The following is a 23,607-nucleotide window of genomic DNA, read 5'->3' on the forward strand; positions in this document are numbered from 1 at the left end:
TTCAATATGAGTCTTGTGAGGCACAGGAACAGGTCACCCAGAGAAGCTGTGGAGTCCCCATGCCTTGGAGTGTCCAAGGCAAGATTGGATGGGGCTTTGAGCAACCTGGTCTAGTGAAAGATGTCCTTGCCAATGGCAGGTGGTTGCAACCAGATAATCTTTAAGATTCCTTCCAACCCAAACCATTCTATGATTCCAAGATTCCATTATTTTCGGTTGTTTTAAACTTAAATAGTGTAGACTCTTAAGAAGAAATTGATATGAAGTGCCACTGTTCAATTTACTAATATGGACATAACCAAACTGCTTATTTTCCATAAATATTCAACTAAAAAGGTATGATGTAATAGTAAAGGCTATACTGAGTCGGAGGGAGCACATGCAGTAGCACGAGCTCACATGTGCACACTTAGTCACAAATTGTGGTACATGATGCACCTCAGCTGGTCAAGCTGAGAGGAAATTGTTCTTTGTGGGACTGGGAGGGATCATTCCATCTGGAGAATTTCACCTTGGGAATCTGTTGAGCAGTGGTGTCCAGCCTCTCTATTGGTGAATGAGAGCAGCTAAATTGAAAGCAGATCCTCTGGCCATGGACTTGTATTTTGTATACCAGAATACCAAAGAACATGTGTTCTATGGACCTCTACCCCACATTGTGTCTTTTTCTGTAGGTATAATATTCTGGTTTGTAGGACTGGAATCCAACTGTCCTTGACATTACTGATTTTTACTTTTCTCTGAGGAACATACACGTTATTATTGTTTTTTGGTTTTTTTTTTAATTTTGATATTTACTGTGCAATGGAAATAGTTTATTTGTCTCCTATTCCATTATTTAAAAAAAATAACAAAAACCCAAAAACCGCCTAGAGATAAGAAAGAAGGAAAAAAAACCAGTTTCATATAATACTTCAACTTCTGTGTGAAGTATTATATGATCTGCCTGCTGTATCAATTCATGGGATGATCTGCCGCTTTATTCAGTAACCATGCCCACCTCTCTCTTCCATACACAGCTTTGGTTGCCCATCCTTCAGAAATTCCATGAAAATGATCAATTAACATGTAAAGAGGAATTTTACACTGTATTCACAAACTTTTGGATATGCCATTACTGGAAACTGAAATTTTCCATAGGAAGTCCCATCTACACAAGATGGACGCTATCGAGTGAAGTACTTTGTCTAGGGGCATCACTTTTGATGTCCACATGTCAGCTACAGGATTCCCAGCTAATGCTCCCAGATTTTGTTGGGTTTTTTTGTTTGTTTGTTTTTTTTTAATTTATGTACTATAGTGAAGAGGTTTTAAAAACCTTACAGAAAAAAATCAAACACCACTGTGCCATATACTAGTTATAACTTTCTTCCAAGGACCACTAAGATATTTTACCCTTTCTCACTTTCTCCAACTAAAACATAAACAGCATTGCTGTTAAAGAACATACTCTTATCTAGAGTTCAGTATAAAAGAAATTATGTAGCTAAATTAGAGCTGTGCTAAAATAGGTTGTGTTGAATACTCTCTCAGTGTCATTTTCCTATTATTTCTTAGTATTATGGGGATATTTGAGACTGTTTAGAACCTTGTAGAGTTCACACAGACATGAAAATATCTTGCGTATTGTGTGTCAGGGAAATATCTGTTTGTTATATATGTAACTAAGGAAAGATCTGCTCTGAACATGCTTTTATAATGATGTTCATTTAATCTTTTATTGATGTACAATGTAATTCATATTACAATTTAATATTTCAGCCTAGAGTTTTGCCAGCTTTGAAATTCAGAGGTCTGGATGTACTAGCTAGAATGTTACTACTTGTATATTTCTTTTTTAAAGTAAAACCAACCCCTAAACCAGTGTTTCTAGAATGTAACTTTTGTACTTGGACAAATTAATTGTCAGTTCAGTGATATGAAGTACAGCCTATGTATAGTAAAAAATTTTAGATTTAGCATACATTTTGACAATAGCTAAGAGATACTAGGAAAGATATATTCTGTATTCCACATATGGTTTTGTTTTTTCTTTTCCTTTTCATTATATCTCGGTACTTTCTACAGGTACACCCAAATTCTAAGTAGATTTGAAACAGAAAAGACTAGTTTGTAATTACAAATATTTAGAGTGGTGCTATAATATAAAGTGTGTCTGAAAGAATATATAAAGTATAAAAGTCCATCTGAATGAGATGTAGAAATTTATAGGTCTGAATATTTTAATGAACACCTTTAAGAACTATTGAATGCCATGTTTAAAATGAAGTGTGTAAATCTTCGTGTAAAAGACCAACCATTTTTTTCAATCAAAACTGTTTTTAAGTAAGGTTTGGGTTTTCCTTATGTTATTAACAAGAAGATAAAGAAAATGAGATTATAAATTAAAATGAAATTTCTCTGATTTAGTTTGCATGTCATATGTAGGAAAAAAACCCCATCCATTAAAAACCTCTATATTTCAATATATTGGTCTTGCTCTACTGCAGAAAAAAATAAAAGGGATTCAGCCATGGTTCTAGCTAGACTTCTCCAGAACATTATTTCGTAGCATCATGAGTTTCCTATTAATCTGGAATATTTAATGAAACTCTGATATCTCATACTGTGATGAAAAAAAAGGCTTCTATTTCACTATGCTGATTAATTTTGGAGGGAGACTAAATCCCATTTCAGTTTGGTTATTTTTTAGCTCCAATATATGTACTGTGTCTACTTTAGCACTGGCAAATCTACCCTCACACAGATTATATCTTAGCTGAGAATTTCTGATATTCATCAGCTTGACTTTTGTTTTAAGTAATCAACATTTTTTAAAAGGATAAACTTAATTTTTTTTAGTTCTCCAGAGCTATTCAGGGAAAAAAAAAATTGAAATCTGGAGCATGGTCATGCAAAACAAAAAAAAAAGGGTACCATCTGGTAAACTAAGACATGAATTTACATCATATTAAGTTCTTTGTGGTAGCTACTGCATTAACAAATAGTATAGTGGTGTAGTGTAATGAATGACAATGGAATAATCCAGTGTGGGCCAAGGAACTGTTGCCTGTATTACTGTATTAGAAAAGTTCTTTGTGCACTTTCTTCATACCCACTGTTGTGCTTAGACTTCTCTGGTTTTTTATTAAATGTGGATTGGACTTAATACACACAAAATCAATTCTACTAGCATAGTTGTATACCTATAACTTACCACTCAAACTAAAAATTAGATAGCGTCCATAACCCTTGTTTAACACTTCTTAATACTTGCAATTTGACTTCCTGTCAAATCCCACAGCAGGGAGTCAGATGATGAGACCTTGTCATCACTGAATAGGCTTATTTTCTGCTGCATGTTTTGACACATGCATGCACACCTACACTTGTATGCACACGCTCTCATAAGACTGGTTTTCTTCTTTAATTCTTGAAAAAATATTTCAGAAAAACAAGTTTTAATCATAAAAGGGATAACTGTAATGAGAAAAAAAACCCCTCATGTTTCTCTCAACACAATAGCTAATTAACTAGTAATACATTGAGATTAGATGACAGTGAATCATTGTGATCTAATATATTTTGAGGTTTAGGGGGATTTCTCTTTAAAGTGGTGTACACATGATTTTTTTTTTAATATTAGATTTTTTTTCTTTTTCCAGGTTGAGTGGTATGAATCTACCTTCTCCAGTTATCAGCAGTAAGAACTGGTTACGACTCCATTTTACGTCTGATAGCAATCACCGACGAAAGGGATTTAATGCTCAGTTTCAAGGTAGGAAACCTATAAAAGCATGCCTAAAAAGCCCTTTACCTTAAGGCATCACTAAAGTGGTGGTGGAATTTGATAATTATGTTTAAATATCACAGACACAGTAAAAAGCTGACTCTTGTTATTACTATGTAACTATTGCTCTGACGCTATCTGTTTTCCTTGTGTGATCAGACGTCTCTAGGGATTTACTTTTGGAAAAAGTATGTGTGCTTCACAATGCAGTCTGCTCTAAATATGTATTTGCTTGCTCACTTTTTTCATAATAAGTTTCTTTGCAGTCAGTCTGATCTTTGCTTTAAAAACATGCCTGGAATGCAACTTGCAGAAAGTCAATGCAACTTCCACACAAAGACAAGCTTCTATCTAAACATTGTCTTCCTTCATTATTCAAAACCTAACTCTTATCCAGGAGCTACATTCATCGTTTGGAAATTTGACTCAACCATAGTATAGTACAGATTATATTTCAGGCTGCTGCATATATTTGCATATACAACTTCGAAAGAAGACAAAAGGATGTCAGTGTTGCTGTCATTTCTATTTATGTTCATGTAGATACTTTTTAAAATGCAATTTTTTAGAATGGATTCTTTATTGATTTTTGTACTTTATAAATCATTACTCAAGATGAAAGACATGGTAGTTATACTGAAAATAGAAAAGCTTCTTAATTTATCTGTGCTTTCAAATTCTGCACTTACATATGCAGTTTCAACCCTTTTACCCCCCACAGGATCAAATCCTTTAGGAATTTAAACATTTGTATTTTTTCCCCTGAAACTGTGGTACCTCCCTAATTTTTGAAATGACAAATACATTGCAACAACTGTATGTTTTCTGGTGACTATGGCATACATGTGCAACAAAAGCATTTAATATACATAGTCCTTTTAGTTTTAAAAATATTTTGAACATTTCAGAAAAAAAAATCTGAAATTCCATTTCATTTTGGCAACTCAGCATAAGTATGTGAACCTTTGCACTTAAAACTTATTTTTTTTCCAAAGTTTACCAAGGATGCATATATAATACCACTGCTGGGTACTGAATGTAAATGCACTGCTTATGTTAACTCTGTGTCTTAAGGTCTTAAGACTGTCAATTGGAGTCCACAAAAACATTGTGATTTGTCCTGCTGAGGCACCAGAAAACTATGAATCAACAGAATAACAAGGAGGAAGTTTGTGATGATGTAACATACACTGGAAAACAATTTTTGTTCTTCTTCAATATATCTTATCTCTAGACAAATACTCACCAAGTAGTTAAAACGTTTGGGAAATATCCAGAGAGATGGTTATTTCAGATGTATCTCTCTTGATCTGCATAATACATCAGATATTGGGTAAAAGTGTGAACTTCCTTGATGTAGAATATACCTTGAATTACATGTGAAAGTATCTTACTGCAATTCAAATTCTTACAATTACAGAAATTTCCTTTCTTAATTAAAATCATTCTTATGAATTGCAGGTTTATACATTTTACTGTATTTAATACAAAGATTTCTGAATTACATGAGAGATCATGACTTACTTATCTATGTTATCAGACTCAATTGCAATTAAATAAATTCCTATGTTAGTGGTATAAACATAAACTGTGTTAAAACATCAGAGAAAGAATTCAAGACCCATAGGATGAAAATTCATAGTGGTATAAAAAACAGGTTAATCTAACTGCTTCATTAAGTTCTTTTTATTACACAGCATTAGTAATTATATTATGTGTGTATTTGAAAACAAAGCAGAAGTAACAATATTTTCAGCTAGAGAAATCTACTAGTACCCCAAATTGCACAGTAGCAGAGGTTGGAAGAGCCCTCTGGAGCTCACCTAGCCCAGTGTCCTTCTCAAAGAAGGGTAACCTAAAGCAAGCTGCACAGGACTGGGTCAGGAGTGGCTTTGGAATACCTCCAAGATTAGAGACTCTGCAGCCTCTCTAGGCATCAGGTGCCAGTGTTTACCCTCAGAGTAAAAAGGTTTTCACTTTTTAGTTAGTGGGTTTTCCTGAGTTTCAGTTTGTGCTTATTGCTTCCCATCTTCTCAATGGCTATCATAATGAAGACTCTGGCTCCACTGACTGAACACCATCTCATCTCACAAGTATTAATTCACACCAATAAGATCTACTCCTGATTCCCCCAAGTTTTCTCTTCTCCAGGCTATAATGTCCCAGCACTTTGAGCTTATGTTTTTGTTTTCAGAAACTTATTTCTACTAGAATTCAACAGCCTTGACATATATTTCCATCTTAGATACTTCTCTCAAGTTAAATAATTATTTTAACTGATCATAAAACAAAAAAAAAATTCCACGAAAACTAAGTCTTGCAACAGACAGGACTTTGCAAAACCTAGCAGTGAAAGAATGCTTCCAATTCTGTGGAATGTGTCTCCAGACACAATCCTTGTATTTGTCCTCTGAGCAAATCCTGCATTGCTGGCTATATGACTCTGAGAGCTCCAAGAAACATTTTGCTTATGGGCAGCTATTCCCAATAATTTAAACAGACTCTTTCAGAATACACACATGTAGTTGGGATTGATGTGTTGATATATTGAACTATCCTGTCTTTGAGACACGTGAAGTAAATACATAGACTTTTTTATGTAACTATTTAACACTCTACTAATAGATAAGCCCTCATTACCAGACCAAACTGAAGGAATCTTTGTGATTCTTCTAATTTCCCAGAAATTTTAAATCTTGAGCAGCTGTCCTCAGGGCATTTGGGACTGAACTTTCTAATGTTACTTTGACTGCCTTCTCCTGTTGCTGCTTGCTAGAAAGAATAGCTCTTTAAAGTCAATTTATGCTGTCTCTTTGTGACTGCTTGTTTGGTTCATTCATGTGTGAGTGTGTGGTGAAGATGTATAATTGTGCTGTAATAGACCATTGTTTCAGGGAAATAGAAAAGTCAGTAAATTTAATTGCAGTCCCTAGATATTTAATGAAAGCAGCCTTTATGCTTTGCCAGACAGTAAGTTGTGCTTTAGAGTCCTTATATAGATTTTTTATGGTAGCTGTCACGTGTAAATGCTATTCACAAAACAAAATCACAAGCTTGTCTATTTGCATCACACTCCATCATAAGTACTGTGGTGGTTTGATGTTGGCTGGATGCCAGGTGCCCACCATATCAGCCATTCACTCCTCTACCTCACCAAGACAAGTAAGAGAAAATGTATTGAGAAAAGGACAGCAAAGTATCACTCACCAGATACTTTCATGAGCAAATCAGGCTCAACCCTCACATATTCTCATATCTTTCTCTGGCTGTTATTAATGCTGCACTGTGACTTTTTTCCTTCTTAAATATGTTACCCCATCGTTGATGGGCTCAGCCTTAGCTGGTGGCAGGTCCGTCTTGGAACCATGTGGTTCTGGTCCTCTTGGACATGAGGGATGCTTCTGACAGCCCTTCACAGAAGCTACCCCTGCAGCACCCCTACCCCCCCACAAAAAGCTGCCGCTCAAAATCAATACAAAAATATATTTCTGACATCTTTATATTTTTATCATAAATATATTACAATCTATTTGTTCTGATCTCACACACCTCTTGTGCTAATTTAATCCATTCCTTTCCCTGATGTTGGTTCCTTCCCTAAATACTCCATAATTATCCTTGTGGAATACCAAAACGCTCTTCCCTTTTACTTCACAATGAGTTCTGTATCCCTGAACAGGGCCCCTCCTGGGTCTCTGAAGTGACTGGAGAGCTCCTAGTGTGAGCTGTGCCCTAGCCCCTGGGACTGGGTTTCACTCCTGGGGAGGCTGGGGTAGAGGTTGGGTCTCTGTGTTGGTTCCCCCACTTGCCTATGACCCTCTGTGTTCCTTCTGCACCTGTGGTGACAGATCTAGAGTGGTTGCAAAAAGGCCAGGGAGAGGTGGCATTTGTCTCACTCATCCACCACCATATCCCTGTGATCCTCTGTGTGTGCATAGGTGAGCTTTTTATTGCCTCACTGTCCTGGCTGCAGAGGAGGCAGGCCCTATGTCTGTGTGGGCAGGGCAAGGTAGCTGTTCTATACCAGCCATATCATTGATGGTGGAGTGGTTTTGGGGGCCAGAAAAGGTTGAGTGCACCCCCAAAAACACATAATTTTGCCTGTCCATTGGGGAGGTTGTTTGGATTAGCTCTGTTGGGATCATTCTTTGCTGCTGGTGCTGCTCATCCCTGTCTGGTTTCTCTGGGACATGGCTTGGAGACATGTAAAGCCACTGTGTCTCCAAGCCATGGTGCTGACAAAAGCGGGACCGCCATATTGTGGAGCCAAAACCCCAGCAGAGCCAGCGCGGTGCAGCGCCAGAGCCAGAAGCAGCCATGTGGAACCAAGTCCAGATTCTGAACTGACAGCGTGGTATGACACAGACAATCCGGCTTTCAGGGGTTTGTCCACTGTTGTTTCCCATTGTCTTTGGCTCAAGAACAGGGAGAATCAACCAAAGGGAGCGGCCACCATCTTGTCTTTGTCCCAGGGTCTATGTGGATGTGACCTATGGGGAGCCTCCAACCATCCTGTCTTTGTCCTGGCAGCCACATGGAACTAAGTCAAGGTGGCAACTCCTGTAACATGTTCTCTTTTTTATATACTTTTGTTATTGATATTGTTGCTGTTACTATGTGTTCCTTATTCTACTGCTTTTTTTTTTCTGTTTCTTATCTCAACCCATAGTCTTTGTCTTTATCCTTCTCTTACTGGAAAGGGTGAGGGGAAGGGGAGTGGCCTATTTGGAGTTTCATTTCCATCTGTTGTTAGATCTCCACACTAACCTAGCACATCTGTCAGTGTCACTGGCTTTTGGAAAGCAAGTCAGTATGGGAGGCAGCATAACACACCTCTTTGAGCAATAATGGGATAATAAACTTTTTTTTTTTCCTAGTAAGAATTCTGAGTATCACACTTTTTATATAGTTAGCATACCGATCCTTTAATTACTCTTTCCCCCTCATATCAAATTAACATCATGTTTATTATTATCTTAACATAGCTATATTATTGCTGTAACTTGGCCTTTTCCAGTCAGCCAAAACTAATACTAACAAGCAGTCAATTTAATTTTCTTTCCTTTGTTTGATCTTTCATCAGGCAAACAGAATTATTATAATTTATTTCATTAAAATATTGGAACTACCAATTGAATATAAAGCTATGCATAATTAATTTGTCCAGCAATTTTTTCAGATCTTTGTAGCTTGCATTTTTAGCAATATTTAATGCCCCATTTTTTACATGGTCAAGAAAACCAGCTCACTTTTATAAAAAATTAGCACTGTACTAGAATAGCACATCTTAATGCATCAAGTAAATATAGTATTAAAATACTTGGCAAACTGTTGTCATTTTCATTTGATTTTTTTTGTATTTTGATGTTGATTTCATCAATAAGAATATGTATGTCCCAATTTCTCTGTGTTTACCTGTGGAATATTTTTTTGTAGCTTCAGCATTTCTATTCAGAAGGAAGCATGGTGTTGAATAGCCCTGAAAACCACTAGAAAAAAATTACATTGCAGTGACATGCTCTGCCTTGTCTTCTTCATGTCTGCCATACCAGCAACGTTGGTCTCATGGAAATGAACTCTCACCATATATATCATTGGATACAGTTCTTGTTCTGCCTTGCTCCTTGACGGCATTGCCATGGGGGGAAAGATGTTGCAGTCATTCAGTTATGAAATTTTTCTTTTATTTTAAATTCCGCTACCCTTACCTATGCTAATACATGAATTGCCTTTGCATATTCAGTGGCAGTTGCATAGCATATGATTTGTATGGTGCCAGTGTTTCATAAATGTGTAAATTCCCCAGAGGTGAAGTATCCTTAACTAGGAGATGAAAACCTCGCACTTCCTAGAAACAAAGCTTATTAATGTTCACAGACTTAAAAGGTGTCATAAAGAATCCCCTGCTTTTTTGCCTATTTACAGCATGTACAGTATGCCTGCTTAGCTTTTGCTTATTGCCAGAACAAAAGAAGGGTTTTTGAAAATATTTTTTGTTTTCTTTTTAGGAGGAAAGAACCCCACAATACCTTTAGCTATACAGCTAAAAGTGGTCTGCTTAAGTTAAATATTTATTTCAAAATTCCTAGAAGTAGAACAGAATAAGAAAGCTTCCAAAACAAAACATGATTAATGGCTGTGTTTACTTTTTTACTTTTGCAGTAACTCTGGCCTCTGTTGTAGATTGTTTCAAATAAAGTATTCTATTTTTGGCAAGTTTTCAGAGACGTTCAAGAAAGTATTAGGTATTTTAATAATTATGTACCACAAGTTATCTATCTGTTGTGTTTAATTACATTCAGTAATTCAGGATTTAAAAAACAGTTAATCCTGAAGTCAAACAATGAATATAATAGAGGCTGCTAAAATAAATGTATGCTAATAGAAAACCATAAGTGAAATAATGTAAATCAATTTCCAATTGCTAGATCTTTCAGTGAATTTTCATAATTCACAAAGTCTGCCTATAAATGTCTGTCCTTTCCACGTATGCTTTAAAATACTAGAAATTATGTTTTAAATAAGTGAAAAGAATTTGCAGTGCTTCCTTGATGCATGATACTTTTAGTCAGGGGTTTCTTTTAGAATTGTTACTTAGAGTATATTTAGAAAGAAAATTAATAAAAACAATTGATAACATCAAGAACCAGAAAACAACCTGATGTTTTCTAGCTCTTGAGTGATGCTGAATGGACTTTTCCTTTAAATGATCTTGAGACAAAAATATATATTTTGTTAAATTTTATTATCAAGAGAGTAAACCAGTCTTGATATGAAAACATCAACAAGGAGATAATCCACCATCTTTCTTGACAATTCTTTTCTGTGGTTAATAGAACCACTTATGTATTCCAGTACTGCCACAGCAATACTTCTTTCTTAGGTATCTAGTAAAATGTTGCTAAAAAGGCTCGGATGTAGCTGTCTCATTATATCAGCCCTAAGAAGATGCCAATTTAGTAACAGCCATTCAGTTAGGACTATTCAAAAGACTATGGCTGAAGTGGCATTCAAACCAGGAACTGAATGGTTCTCATTTTATGATTTACTTTTAGAGTCGGTTCCTAGACACTACTACCCAGTGTGTACTGCAATGCTGTATATTCATAGACTAAATTGTATTGATAAAATTTTCCAGAATTATGGAGAATATGTTCAGTCATTGAAGAGTTGATGCCTGCTGGACCAGTTTTATTATGATATATCATACATTGAAAGCACAAAGTAGCTAAGGCAGTCCATCAGGGCGAGGGGCCAGCTAGGAGACATAGAGAAGGTTAATGGAAAACAAATGGCTGTGCTTCTTTTTAAACCTGCAGAACCTGTGTCAGTTTATACAAATAGAATGAGAAAGATTTGTGTAAAAATCTACTGTGACACCAATTTATCTTGGTGCCATTTATTCACTAGTACTGCATGCAGAGATTTCCAGCACAGGGAGCAGGTGGAAGGTCTGATAGTGACAGGCAGTACTTTGCTGAATTGATGGAACAAGGAAGCCAACTGATCATGAACCTACAGCTTTTACAGGTAGCCATATAGGAGAAACATTTGTGCCTGCTGTGAAGCTCTCTGGAGTTATAATACTGATTAGTAGGGAAGATTTTGAAAGCTGTTAGTGACAGAAACACTGGGAGAGTGTATTAGATAGAATACTCTTCAGGCAGGGAATAGAGAAACAGAAAAGGAATGAATATTCCAATGAATTAGTTTAAACTAGAGATCTTGTGGAAGGCTGTGATGCTTCTGCAAAAAGTTAAGTGGGCAGCTGAGAGAAAAAGCTTCTTAAGAAGCTCCCTGGTGGAATCATCCACACTTATTGAGTGTGGGATGTTGTTTTATCAACAAAATTATTATAGAATTCCCTTCATAAACTAAAGTTAATAGTAAGATTGAGAAGGATTGCTTTTTTCTTATTCTCATAAATATTAAACTTTTGGAGAGAATTCATAGTACAACAGGCCATAGTGAAGCAGAAGAAAACCTAGAAACAGATAACGAACTATTTACTGATCTCACATGACTTTGAGCAATAAGAAAGAAATGTTTCATTCACAAGTATAATCTGGATAAAACATTGATGCTGCTAAATGTGAAGCTGTAGCTTATTTATTCCAGGGCCAAAAAAAGGTACTATTCTCATAATTATGTCTTTGGAGGAGAGTGTGGAAAGATTAGGCACCAGGGCAAAGCGAACAGAGCACTGAAGTGGACTCTTCAATCTGAATTACGAAAATACTTTGTTTTACAGCAGGATTACTCATATTGAAGAAAATAAGAACAGTGAAACTAAAGCAAAAGGAAATTGATTAATTATGCACTGTACTGAGAGATACATTTGCTAAGTTCCTTCAAGAATAATCTTAGGAATGTTCTTGCAAACACATCACTTTTTTACTGAACTCTGCAAAATATTTAAAGCCAAGTGTAAATCTTTGTAAAAGATATGTAACATATGTAAAAAATACTGAAAATATTTGGGTTCTTCCTCTACTGTAACAAAACCAGAGAACTGTTCAAATAAACCTATATATATATTCCTTATAGTGACGTAGAGCTTCAGACTGGACAGGAAAGGTGCTTCTTGTGATCACCAGATCCTGGGCAATATGCTGTTCCTCTTCACCTTCAAATATCTGTACTTAGGAAATATCTGCAGTGAAGGGCAGCCAAGAGCTGAACTCAGCGGAGCAGCAGCAGAGCAGCTTGAGGAAGTACCAACAGATGATGTCAGAATATTTTAGCTTTGAGTGGTAGCCAGTATTTGAGGTCTTGGAGGTTATTTCATGCAGGAAGAAAAATCAGCAAGATACTCATGTATTTGGATAACTGGGGAAAAGCATATTATGTCACTGAAGTCTGGGGAAAATGTATTTTCTTCACACATGTTCAAATATGTCAGAAACTAAGAGCTGCATGAAAGTCACAGTAGATTTGAATGAAGATTTACAACCTAAAATTTTTACTTTCATGATCCATTCAGATAAGACCAGGCATATATTCCTTTCATGGATGAGTTTATTTCAGCTGTAGCAAAAGTTTAAGGAATATCACTGGTGCTTTCCAGTACTCTGATAAGATTGTCGTGGACTTGCAGCATTCAGCTCTCTGCCCTCTTACCTGAGTGGGTAACTCATCTCCAAAAGACTCTTGAAGATATGATGAACAGAAAAGGTGAAGTCAGCTAATTAAGTAAGCTTAACTGGATGTTTAAGTGAAGCTAGCAGAAGGTTGTGCAGATTTTTAAAAGTAATCACTTAAAAGTTGGAAAGTGCTGTTCAGTTCTAACATTATTAATGTAAACTCATTCCTCTTTTTGTGCTTTCAAATGGAAAATCATCTTTGAAATCAGGAAAATCTTTCTAATGAAGGTGCAATGGGGAAGTTAAAGAGAAGTGTCTAAGAAAAGTTATTCAAATGCGATTTAAATTGTTATAAAACATCCAATTTAGAGTATTTCTTTTATTTACAGGAGGAGCTGAACTGGTTAACTTGAACCACAGTGTGCAGTAGTCTCTGTTTCTTTTTCAGACGTTGAATAGTTTTTATTTTAGGGACTATGCTTGCCTAATACTTTTAAAAACTACAATAAAACACCTTATAGGGCACATGCGAAAACTTACACATTCAAGAATAAAAGAGGCAAAAGTTTGCTTTTCATATATCAAACTATCTTATTTCACTTCTTGGGTCCATATGTCTCCCAGATAACTACATTTGGCAGTTAGTTTTCCAGGCAAAAAGACTCGTTCCACGTAATGTTTGCTGTCTAAAATGTGGGGATCTAGCTTCAGCAAGTATTATATGTTTCTGTTACGTTTTGTGGAGAGAAAAAGGCATCTCCAGAGAAGGATTCATTGTGTCTATCTTAGAAGGGGATGAATCACCCCCTTGAGTGAGCTATTTCTCTTCATAAAACATACATTTAGATGACTGATCTTAAGTTTTGTGCATCCCTTCCCTAATGTTCTTTCAGTAAGATACAGAATGCCTTTTCTTGACATCTGAAAAAAATCCAAGGATAGAAACTGCAGGACCTGTTTCAGTGCATGACAGTCAAAAAGCTTTTCATATATCTAGTCAAAACATCTTGTTTCAATTTGTGACCTCTGTATTTCAAATAAAGCTTGTGAGTACAATTTTTTATCATTCACACGAAGTGTGCTTCAAATATGTATAACAAATGCCCTTAAGAGTGAAATGTCACAAGGAATTTGAGTGATGATTGTAATTTTCACTCTAAAATAGTGTCGCAGCACTAAGAGGAGAAGAAGAAGAATAGAGTTCTTTTTTTCTGTCCATTGCCTAATAACTCAATGTTTTTATTACTCATCCATGTAAACAATATGGGTTCTGAATACTAAAAAAACTGCTCACAGGTTTTACATAACACAGATATTAATAAGTTGAGAAATTAATACTGCTGGAGGGGCCACAACTCCTGACAATATCCCAAATATTCTCTGCAAGAACTGTGTTGTTCATTTCCCATTAAATATAGAATAATTTTAACAGATTTGTTACACAGCCTGAAAAACAACTTAAGGTGGCACTTGATGGAAACTTTCGAACCTAAGTCTGGAAACTTAGGTTCCAAATCCAAATAAAACCATATCCATAAAGTTTGCCATTCCAAAATGCCTTGGGGATAATATTGTCTGCACTGATGTCTCTGTATGATGTACAGTTCCTGCCTAAGAAGAAAACACCACACTGCTATCATAACCATTTCCTACTATTCAGCTACAATTGTGTTTCAATCATCTTTCATCATTTGAACACCTGTTTTCCTCATTTAGGCGTGAATGGCTGCACTTGCACACAGCACAGAATGTACTTTCTGCAGCACTTGCTCAATTTCAGTAGTCAAGAAAAGGCACCTTCCCTCTGAAGTTACAATATAGAAATAAATACAATGGAAAAATGATTTTTAATGCAGTATTTAAAGACAACTATTTTCTACCACTTCACTTAGAAATATTTACATACAGATTAGTGTATATTGTAGTAATTATAAAATTTATACCATGTAATGGCAAAAAGTATAACTTACATTCTGTAGAATGAATTTATTTACTGTGAGTTTCTAATTACTTCCATGTAAGAAATGTTTGAGTTGAATTTGTGTTTCTGTTTGTATCTTGGATAAATAAGTGCATTTTGAGATTATTAGCCCCTGCAAGGTCTAGAAAAAAAGTATTTAATATTAATCAGGGAAGGATTACAGGTTTTTGTAATTTTTGGTTAGTGAAATGCATCTTGATGTTGTCATTAGCATTCTAGTACAGAGTCAGTCATCAGCTATTTTGCAATTGCTGTTGTTTTTTGACACAATAGTTTTGAATTGTTCACGCTTGTTCTGCAATTATTTTCTATATCTGATTTTACTTTCCATTGCTCAATTTGTTCCCACAGAACTAATAAATATCCTGTGAAGGTGTCCTATATTTCTATCCTTTTCTCTTACCATAACAATTAAAATTCTTCCCTGTGTCTTCCTTAATATATAGCTGCACTACTGTCTTCTCATGTCTCTTCCTACTTGGCTCCTGATCCCACCTATGGTGCCCAAACTACTTAATAGGGATAGGCTGGGAGTTTATCAGCCATTCAGCTGACTAAACAGAGAAAAAAGATATTAAACCTCTGATGCATCTGTTCTTTCTCACAAAACTTTGCCCCTGTGAGAACTCTTACTCTCTTTCTTCTTTCTAATTCAGTTGAAATTGCCCTGTGGATTCAAAAGGGTTTAGGTGAGCCAAATAATGTAACACACTGTGTTAATCTCATTGGGAAACAGAACTAAAAACAAGTTTCCTGATGAAAAGTGAATCAAACAAAAGCAGGTGTGAATATCACATTGAAAGCTTATAGTCCTTGAATATATGTAGATAATGTTCTGTATATTCTATGTAAGGTATATTTTTTTTAATGTTTGAGATTTTCTTATATGGAATGGCAAACACAGGAGATCCATACTTGTAATTAGGACAGGCTGTTCTTTTCTTTGAACATAAAGAAACTTGAATCCAAAATATTGCCCATCCTGATAATGTCTGTTCAAAAAGGACATGGTTGTATTCTTTGTAAAAATAAATAAAACCAAAAATTTATTTGGATTATCCAGAAGCTGCAGTTATTTCAATCTGCTGTAGGTTTCCTATATAGCTTTGTATTACTTTAATGCATGATTTTGAAGTTTTTATAAGGTTTAATAATGAATTATATGAATAACCTTTTAATGAGGTTTAATAATGAATTATTTTCTCTTTGTTTGCTTGTCTTCTCAGTAAAAAAGGCAATTGAACTGAAATCAAGAGGAGTCAAGATGTTGCCCAGCAAAGACAGCAACCACAAAAATTCTGTCTGTAAGTTGTTTATAACCTTATTTTTAGTGACTGCTTATATATTCTGGAATCCTTGTAAATATACAAATCAAAGAGAGAGATGTTGGGATGCTATGGTCATAAAATGGTTATTATGCTTTCAATTGTCATTGAATCAGAACTCCACTGATAATACTCTGCTGAGGGTAGAAAGCAGAATATGATTGGTGTAAATTCTGAAAAATATGGTATGTAGAAACCCCCCTGCATTTTATATATTACAGTATTCTAGAGTATTGTATTATTTAGAATTCAGAGACACATGGCAAGTTAGGAAATCCAGGCAGAACACTGCCATATAGACTTCATCAGTTCAATACTGGGGACAGTGAAGGTATCTGAGAATTTTCTGTATCTAAACTTATACTTTGTGATCTTTTTTCCTTCCCCTCACTCAATATCACAGCTAAATTCTTCTCTCATCTTGCCACACTGTCTGGTGAACACCTCTTTCCAGTCTTGCACAGCAGGGGTTAAGAACTGGTGTAATTCCAAGCTTCTCAAGAAGATGGAGGTCACAACATCAACTTCCCCTCATTGCATGCATAATGCACTCTGGAATGACACCTGTTTGGTCCCTTTACACCTTTTTCCCTGTGTAAAGTGTAAAGCTAAAATCAAAATGCTCCCTGTGGGAATATGAGGTTGTTAGTTTTTTTGAGCATCACTTTCTCTGAACTGGCAGTCTGACTAATATCCTGAGAGCGCTTTCTCCATTAATTAGGCCAGTATTGAATTGAGAAAAAGAGGATATTTTTGAATTTTGAAAACTGAGGGCCCCTTAGCCCCCCCACCAAAAAAAAACCAACAAAATTCAGACCAAAAAAGCCAGAGGTTAGGCCAGCATTCACACAGAACTCATTAAAAGTGTTGATGTTTCAGATGTATTCAGATAAATTAATTCCTTATGTAATAACAGTGAACTCAATGAAGCGAAACCTCTGCTGTGTTTGCCTCATGTGGCATTCTGCAAGTGCAGAGAAAATGAGTGTCTTGAAAGCTGATGTCTAGAGGATATGTTTTATTCTCTGTGTTTCTGTCGTGCATTGTTTAATGCAAAGTGAGTTTCTCGTATGCTCGCTGGAACAAAAGAGGCGTGACAATTTTCTGCTTTAAATATTGCACATTGATGGTGTGGCACTCAAAAGGAACTTTTTATGCAAGGTGTAGCAGAAAAAGTTGATCCATCTCTTTGGTGTCTGTATCTGAATGGGTGATAATTTCATTATTTATAAGTTACTTCTGGGAGCTGTGTGATCTCTGCTTATGGTCTCAGAACACATGCTGTCAAACACCACATGTAGTTACAGAAAGTGGAAGTAAGACAGGCTATGAAAGAAATTATTATACGGCAGTCTGTTGTTTACCTCAATGAAAATTGTCTTTTTTTCCTTTGTGTTTTTACTTGTAAAACTTTATTATCATGTCTAACTTTCCAATATAAATCCAAGAAGTGCATTGTTATTATTACCATTACTTTCACATATATAAATCGTTTAAAAATTATAAGGGTAAAATACAATAAGTTGGATTCAAATGTATTTTGATGCTCTTTCTGATGTAAGCTTTAAGTATTTATCTTATCTGTACTTACGCAGACAGAAAACACAATTGGGGATTTGACTCCAGAGAAATTATAAGAATGGATATTATAATTTGATGCCAAATAGAATATTTTTTAAAAAAAAGATATATTATATACCAACACCTCTCACTATTTTTGTATGTTAGATCTTTTAAATATTCTCTCTCTATAAAGCAGAGAGCTTAGTTTTGGCTTTTTAGCTTATGGGGGGTAAATGGAATGCAAATATCATCACACCAAATGCTGTGAGAGCATATCCTGTGCATCCCAGGACCTGTAGCTTTCCCACAGCTCTTCCTCCCAAGCAGAAACTGCCAGCAGCTGGTTCAAAAAGCATTTCACAGTGGCACCAGCCTTTTAGGATTTATAAAGAAATTGTTATCAGTGTTACCAGTGATAATAACATTACTGATAATTCCTCATAGAATGCAGAATGGTATTTTAGTATTTCAGTCACGTACAGTCAGAGCTTGCTCTCCTCCTTTTGGACCTGCCTGGATTCCAGGATACTTTCTTTCAGATCTTCCATCCTTTATAAAGAGCCAGGTAGCAAAGCATGGCTTTCAGATGAAGGTGCCTCTATATTGAAAAGAAAATTCATTATATATTGTAGCACTCCCCAGGGAAACAAGAGGGCTTTGCTGTTGCTTTTTGTTTTGGTTTGGGTTTTATGTGTGATTTTTGGTAGAGTTTTTGGTTGGTTTCGAGGGATTTTTTTTTTGTTTGTTTTCATGGGGTTGGGTTGGGGGTTTTTTGGGTTTTTTTTTTGTTGTTTTTTTTTTTTTTCTTTGTGTTTTTTTCTTTTTCCCCAGTAGTTTTGTTTATTTGGGTTTTTTTGGGGGTTTTTTTTTTAGGTTTTTTTTTCTTCTTTGGTACACCTGAAAGAAACTTATCAAGTTAGTTTTTTGCCAGATAATCCTGATAGGTAGTAGTCTTTAGCAGTGAGTCAGATGCAGTTGAATTGTGATTAAATTGTGCAAGGAAATGGGAAAAGGATGGGAAGGATAATTGAAGTAAAATACAGTCCTGGTTCATCAATGCCTTGCACTTGGCAAAGGTACATGGGACAGGCAGTTTTCACAGTTCTAAGTGCTTGAGCTGCCACAAGCACTGGCCAAATCCAGTCAGTATATTTACCCTTGAAGGTAAATCAAGGGTCATCTGAAGCTGATCTCTCATAAGAGCAAGGGCAGAATTGTATTTTATGAAACTGCTTAGGGAAAGCAAATCCAATTACATCTGTTGGTGTCCATCTGATTAGTTGCCTACCCACTTTTGTTATCATTCTGATATATATGCTATATTCCCAAAGATCCATCTTGCTGTCTTCACTCATTCTAACATGAAAAACTGCAGACTCTGTGTCCCTAATAGATTTGGCCTTTTCTAAAACTGCTATGACTATAGTTTCATAGTGACTGATTAAATAAAATAAACTTCTTATTGCTGCCTCTTGTATGAGTGTTTTCATGGCATTATTTCTGTCCAGCAAATCTCTCAGAGGGTGATTATCATCTCTAAATATATTGAGCATTACCTCTACAGCAGAGAGAGACTATGTGGGAGAATCCTGTACATCCAAGAGGAGAGCCCTAATGAAGAGAGCTGCAAGGACAGACCAAAATTGGGCAGCCATAGTCCTTATAAAGGTCTCATTTTTTTGTCAAATAGAAGATCCTTGTATTTTATTCCTTAAAGTGTACATATCAGGCACTTACTGCTAGTCATGCTATGTGCAAAGGATAACAAGTGAATACAGATCTTCAGGACACCAGTTCACAGAATACTGGGAAGGCAGGCCGTAACTGCAGACCTGCTAATTGGCACCCCTGCAAATCTTTGTGCCTTCTGCAGCCCAGAAACAGAGAAGGCTTAGGAGAGCAGACTGCCCCAGAAGGCCCTAATGCCATCACTCTCCTGCTGCAGGCACAGGGCAGACTCATACTTCCACACCTCCTCACCAGCAGGAGGATGGAGCACAGGGATGCATCAAGCTCACAGTAAATGCCAAGGAAGTTCAGTGAGGTGAGACACATCATATCAAGTGAAAAATGCAAATGATTATACAGTTTATGTGGTGTGTACAAATCTGCCAGTGCAGTAATCAGTGATGCTAGGAGGTGAAGGCAGCAGAGAGAAAGAAGTGCCTGGGAGAGCTGATTTCCTGAGTTTGCTCATGTCAAAATGTAGCGTGGTGAGTCGCTTGCCACGTGACGCAGCAAACTGCAGGGAATGTCCACAGCCTGAAACAGTGACAAAGATTAACAGACAGTGATTCATTTAAAAATATGGTATTCATATTGAACCATGTTAGCATTTCATAGTAATTACTGAATATTTAGTGACCTAACATGACTGTGCAATATGGTGCGTGTGAACTACTGTGTTTTATGAAGCGTAAATTCTCTAAGTATTCACTAAGTAAAAAACTCTTATACTTCACAAAAGCAATTTCAGGCTTCTGTAGTATTATTTGAAAATGTATTTTAGAATACGAAGAAAACCCATGTTAAATACGCTGAAGATCATGATTTTAGTGTAGGATTAATGCATCCTCTGAAACTTGTTACAGAGTTTACCTAAACAGTTCTTCACCCTGAAGATGATAAAAAGAGCTACTTTACAACAATTATTTTTGTGATGTAGAGCCAAAGAACAAATGAGTTTACAGACTAAGTATTGATTGGTTGCAGCACATTAAGTTGAATTAATGGCACATGCTCTTGAAACTGTAGTGATTAATACCAAAATGGGATTACACTGCTAATTCTGTGTAAGAAAGAATGACAGCAGTCATTATTTATTTTGTTGTTGGGTAACTGAGAAAAATGGCTTAGGACATTGTAACATAAAGTTAAAAATTTTAGGATAAAAATTTTTTGCTTACCAATACATTCCTCACATTTTAAATAAACTGACAATTTCATCTTCTTGATGTTTGACTACTGGTAAATGTACTTTGACAGAAGCAATATGGAGAGTAGTCAAATTTTGTTCTTCATTTAATGAAAGAGTATTTCCCTAAGAAAGTCAATATTGGACTGAATAGTTGCATTTAATAGCACAATTTTCTGGCTGTTTTGTTCTTATACCTTAGCAAAAATCAATTTATTTAAGTAATTTTATATTTTGATCAATAGATCAATGCTTAGAAATCAGTTGCAAACCAGCGTGCAATCAACAACCAGATATGAAAACTGCTGAAGGTCATGAAAAGTTTCAGATATAAAAAGAAAAATTATTGCTACTTACTACATTTTAAAAATGAAATTTATACCTTCTCTTGATATGAATACCAATTTCTGGTTATTGTATTTATATTTAAGTTATCTTATAATTTCTTCCCCAAAATATCTTATTATTTAATAAGTTTTTAGTATATTTTTCCAGAATTATTTTAGGATCACTGAAAACCTGTGTAAGAGCTCCATAATATTATTTTCAAAATGCACATGTAATAGAAAAATTTCCACTAAAAATTCTGGGTTTTTTTTTTTTTTGTGCTTGTATTGTGTTGAGTCTTCACACATGAAAAACCATTTCTTACTGAATTTGGATCTTACATGCTATTTATTACGTGCTGTGTCAGAATCAAATAATGATAGAAAATGCTGTTAAATATTCATTGTTCTGATAGTTTTCAGTTTCAAATTTTAAAAATCCCAACTATACAATATCAAATCTCTCCCATTCTTTAATTCTTTAAAATTATGTTCTAATCTGCATTAGTTTACATTAATTAAATCTCATGCTTGCATTAATTTAAGAAACTTTGTATCAGTGATGGGATTGATCACCAATAAACATGATACAAAACAAGCTACCCAAGTAATTACAGGCAGTGGATATCAAAAGATCCTAGGTTTGGATATTGTATGCCTAAGTGCTCTCAATATTCAGTCTTTTTTTTGCTTTGAATATTTAAAATATTGTGTGCTGCTGTATTTAAAAAATAGTGAAAGAAATAAAATATGAACACTAGGATAGAGAGACCTTATTATTTTTTTTTTTTAAAAACAAATCTGCTGGAAAGTAGATTTGTTCTGCAGAATTCCAAAGGCCTGTACCCTTTCAAGAAGCACAAATTTAAAAGCACTGGAGAAATAAATGTAACATAAATCTCTCTTTTTAATTGGTCTTGCTGCCAGCTAACACAAGTAAAGTAGATGGGAAAATGTTGGCATCTTTTGGGCTTTTATTCTTGGGCACTCTGTAGTGTTTTCAGGTGTTTTGAACAAGATTGTTGGGTGTTGTTTGCCCTGTTCTGACACTCAGCTTAATCAGTTTGCGGTAGGTTCCAAAAAAAAAAAAAAGCAAAGACAAGAGAAGAATGCCCGTATATCAAGAGTCATACTTTACTAATTTTTTGGAAGGAAAACTCACTAGCATTGCATTTTATAGTGTTATCTGCTTTGTGTCCTTTAAAAAGAGAAAGTCCTAATTGTGGAAATTAGGATTTCCATTTACAAATCTATTGCTTTCCAAAGACTGCTGTTTCCCAGGCTCTTCACGAAGCATTGCAACACAAAGGTGAAAACCGACAGGCTTCATCTGTAGCTCTTTTCAGACCTTTAGTGAGCATCCCTTCAGCATTTTCTGTGTTCAGTAGCAGATATATCCTTTCTTTCATGAGGAAAATGGAGGCCTTTGAAATACATACATTTAAGATTGAGATTCTTCAGAGGAAAACTGTTGAGTTCTAAGATCAATATGAAGGTGCCTCTTTCTCACTTGTTTCTGTAGTTCTCTCCGAAGATCTCAGCATTGTCAGGGGAAGTTACTCTGTGCTTATGTGTCATATTGTGTCATAATAATTTACAGACATTGAAATTATTCTCATTTTTAAGTGTCCACACAGTATCATGAGCGCTCCAGCCTTTTCAATCATGAAAGCTATTTTTCATTTGTTCAAATCTCACAGCTTGAAAAAGAGAGCAATTTTCAAATTTGCATTTATATTGTGCATGTCTTCAAATGAGAGAAAGGATTGTTTATAACTTACTAATTTATTATTTACAAGGCTAGGAAACACAAGGCTTAAGTGTCTAAGATCTTGTGGGCCTAGCCTGTCTGCCAATATCCAATTTTATTTTAAAAAGTCTTTTTACAGAAATACTTGAGCACATTTTAATTGTTCAGTTAAAGAAAAGAGGGAAGTAACATTTAAAACACTGGCACTTTTATACAAAAGGTGAAGGTATAGACCCTGGAATATTTAAAATTCAAATATCCTTGTTATATATGTCTATGTATACCTACCTACATACATACATAGAATTGTAAATAATGCATAATACTTAATATTCCATTACACCATTTACCACATGCCTAGTAAAAGATTAATTACTCTATTTCCCCTTATTACTAAGTATTAGGGTATGAAATTGGGCAGTAGGAAAAAATAACTGCTGGATTAACCTCTAACTGTTTTATAAAGCATTAATAAAATAGGAAGGCTAATTACCGTGATATACTTTGTCCTATCATAGACTGTAATAATACAGAGTTACAGAGTTTGGGATTTTCAGAGAAGATTAGTATACCTATGCAATGAAATTATACTACAATGCTATTTCACTATATTGTATAAATGGCTTCATAAATCAGGTTACTAAATTATACTTGGTGTTTCTAAATAAGCCCTCATCACAGCAGGAGTTTAAATATCTTTTAAAATACTATGCAAAAATCTTGCTGGGAAAAGAACTACTGCCTAAATATATTTGTGAAGAAAAGCATTCCTTATAGCTACAAGCAAAACAAGGTGCTTCATCAATTATTTAATACATAATTTGCATATATGATTTGTAAAATAACCAGAAGAAAGCTTCTATTAAAATATGTAAAACAAGGTGTAATCTGATTGA

The 23,607-nt window shown here is 35.3% G+C and overlaps 1 protein-coding gene across 2 annotated transcripts in view; it reads left to right on the top strand.

Annotated features, from left to right (window-relative positions):
• Nucleotides 1-23,607, top strand: part of CSMD1 (CUB and Sushi multiple domains 1) — a 1,075,408-nt gene that overhangs the window by 685,005 nt on the left and 366,796 nt on the right. For both annotated transcript variants that reach the window (XM_054629077.2, XM_077174973.1), the window contains exons 6-7: nucleotides 3,645-3,757; nucleotides 16,060-16,137. In XM_054629077.2, coding sequence (XP_054485052.2) covers nucleotides 3,645-3,757; nucleotides 16,060-16,137 — 191 coding nt within the window. The remainder of the gene's footprint in view (nucleotides 1-3,644; nucleotides 3,758-16,059; nucleotides 16,138-23,607) is intronic.

Source organism: Agelaius phoeniceus, chromosome 3 (genome assembly GCF_051311805.1).
Source record: "Agelaius phoeniceus isolate bAgePho1 chromosome 3, bAgePho1.hap1, whole genome shotgun sequence".
NCBI classification, from domain to species: Eukaryota; Metazoa; Chordata; class Aves; order Passeriformes; family Icteridae; genus Agelaius; species Agelaius phoeniceus.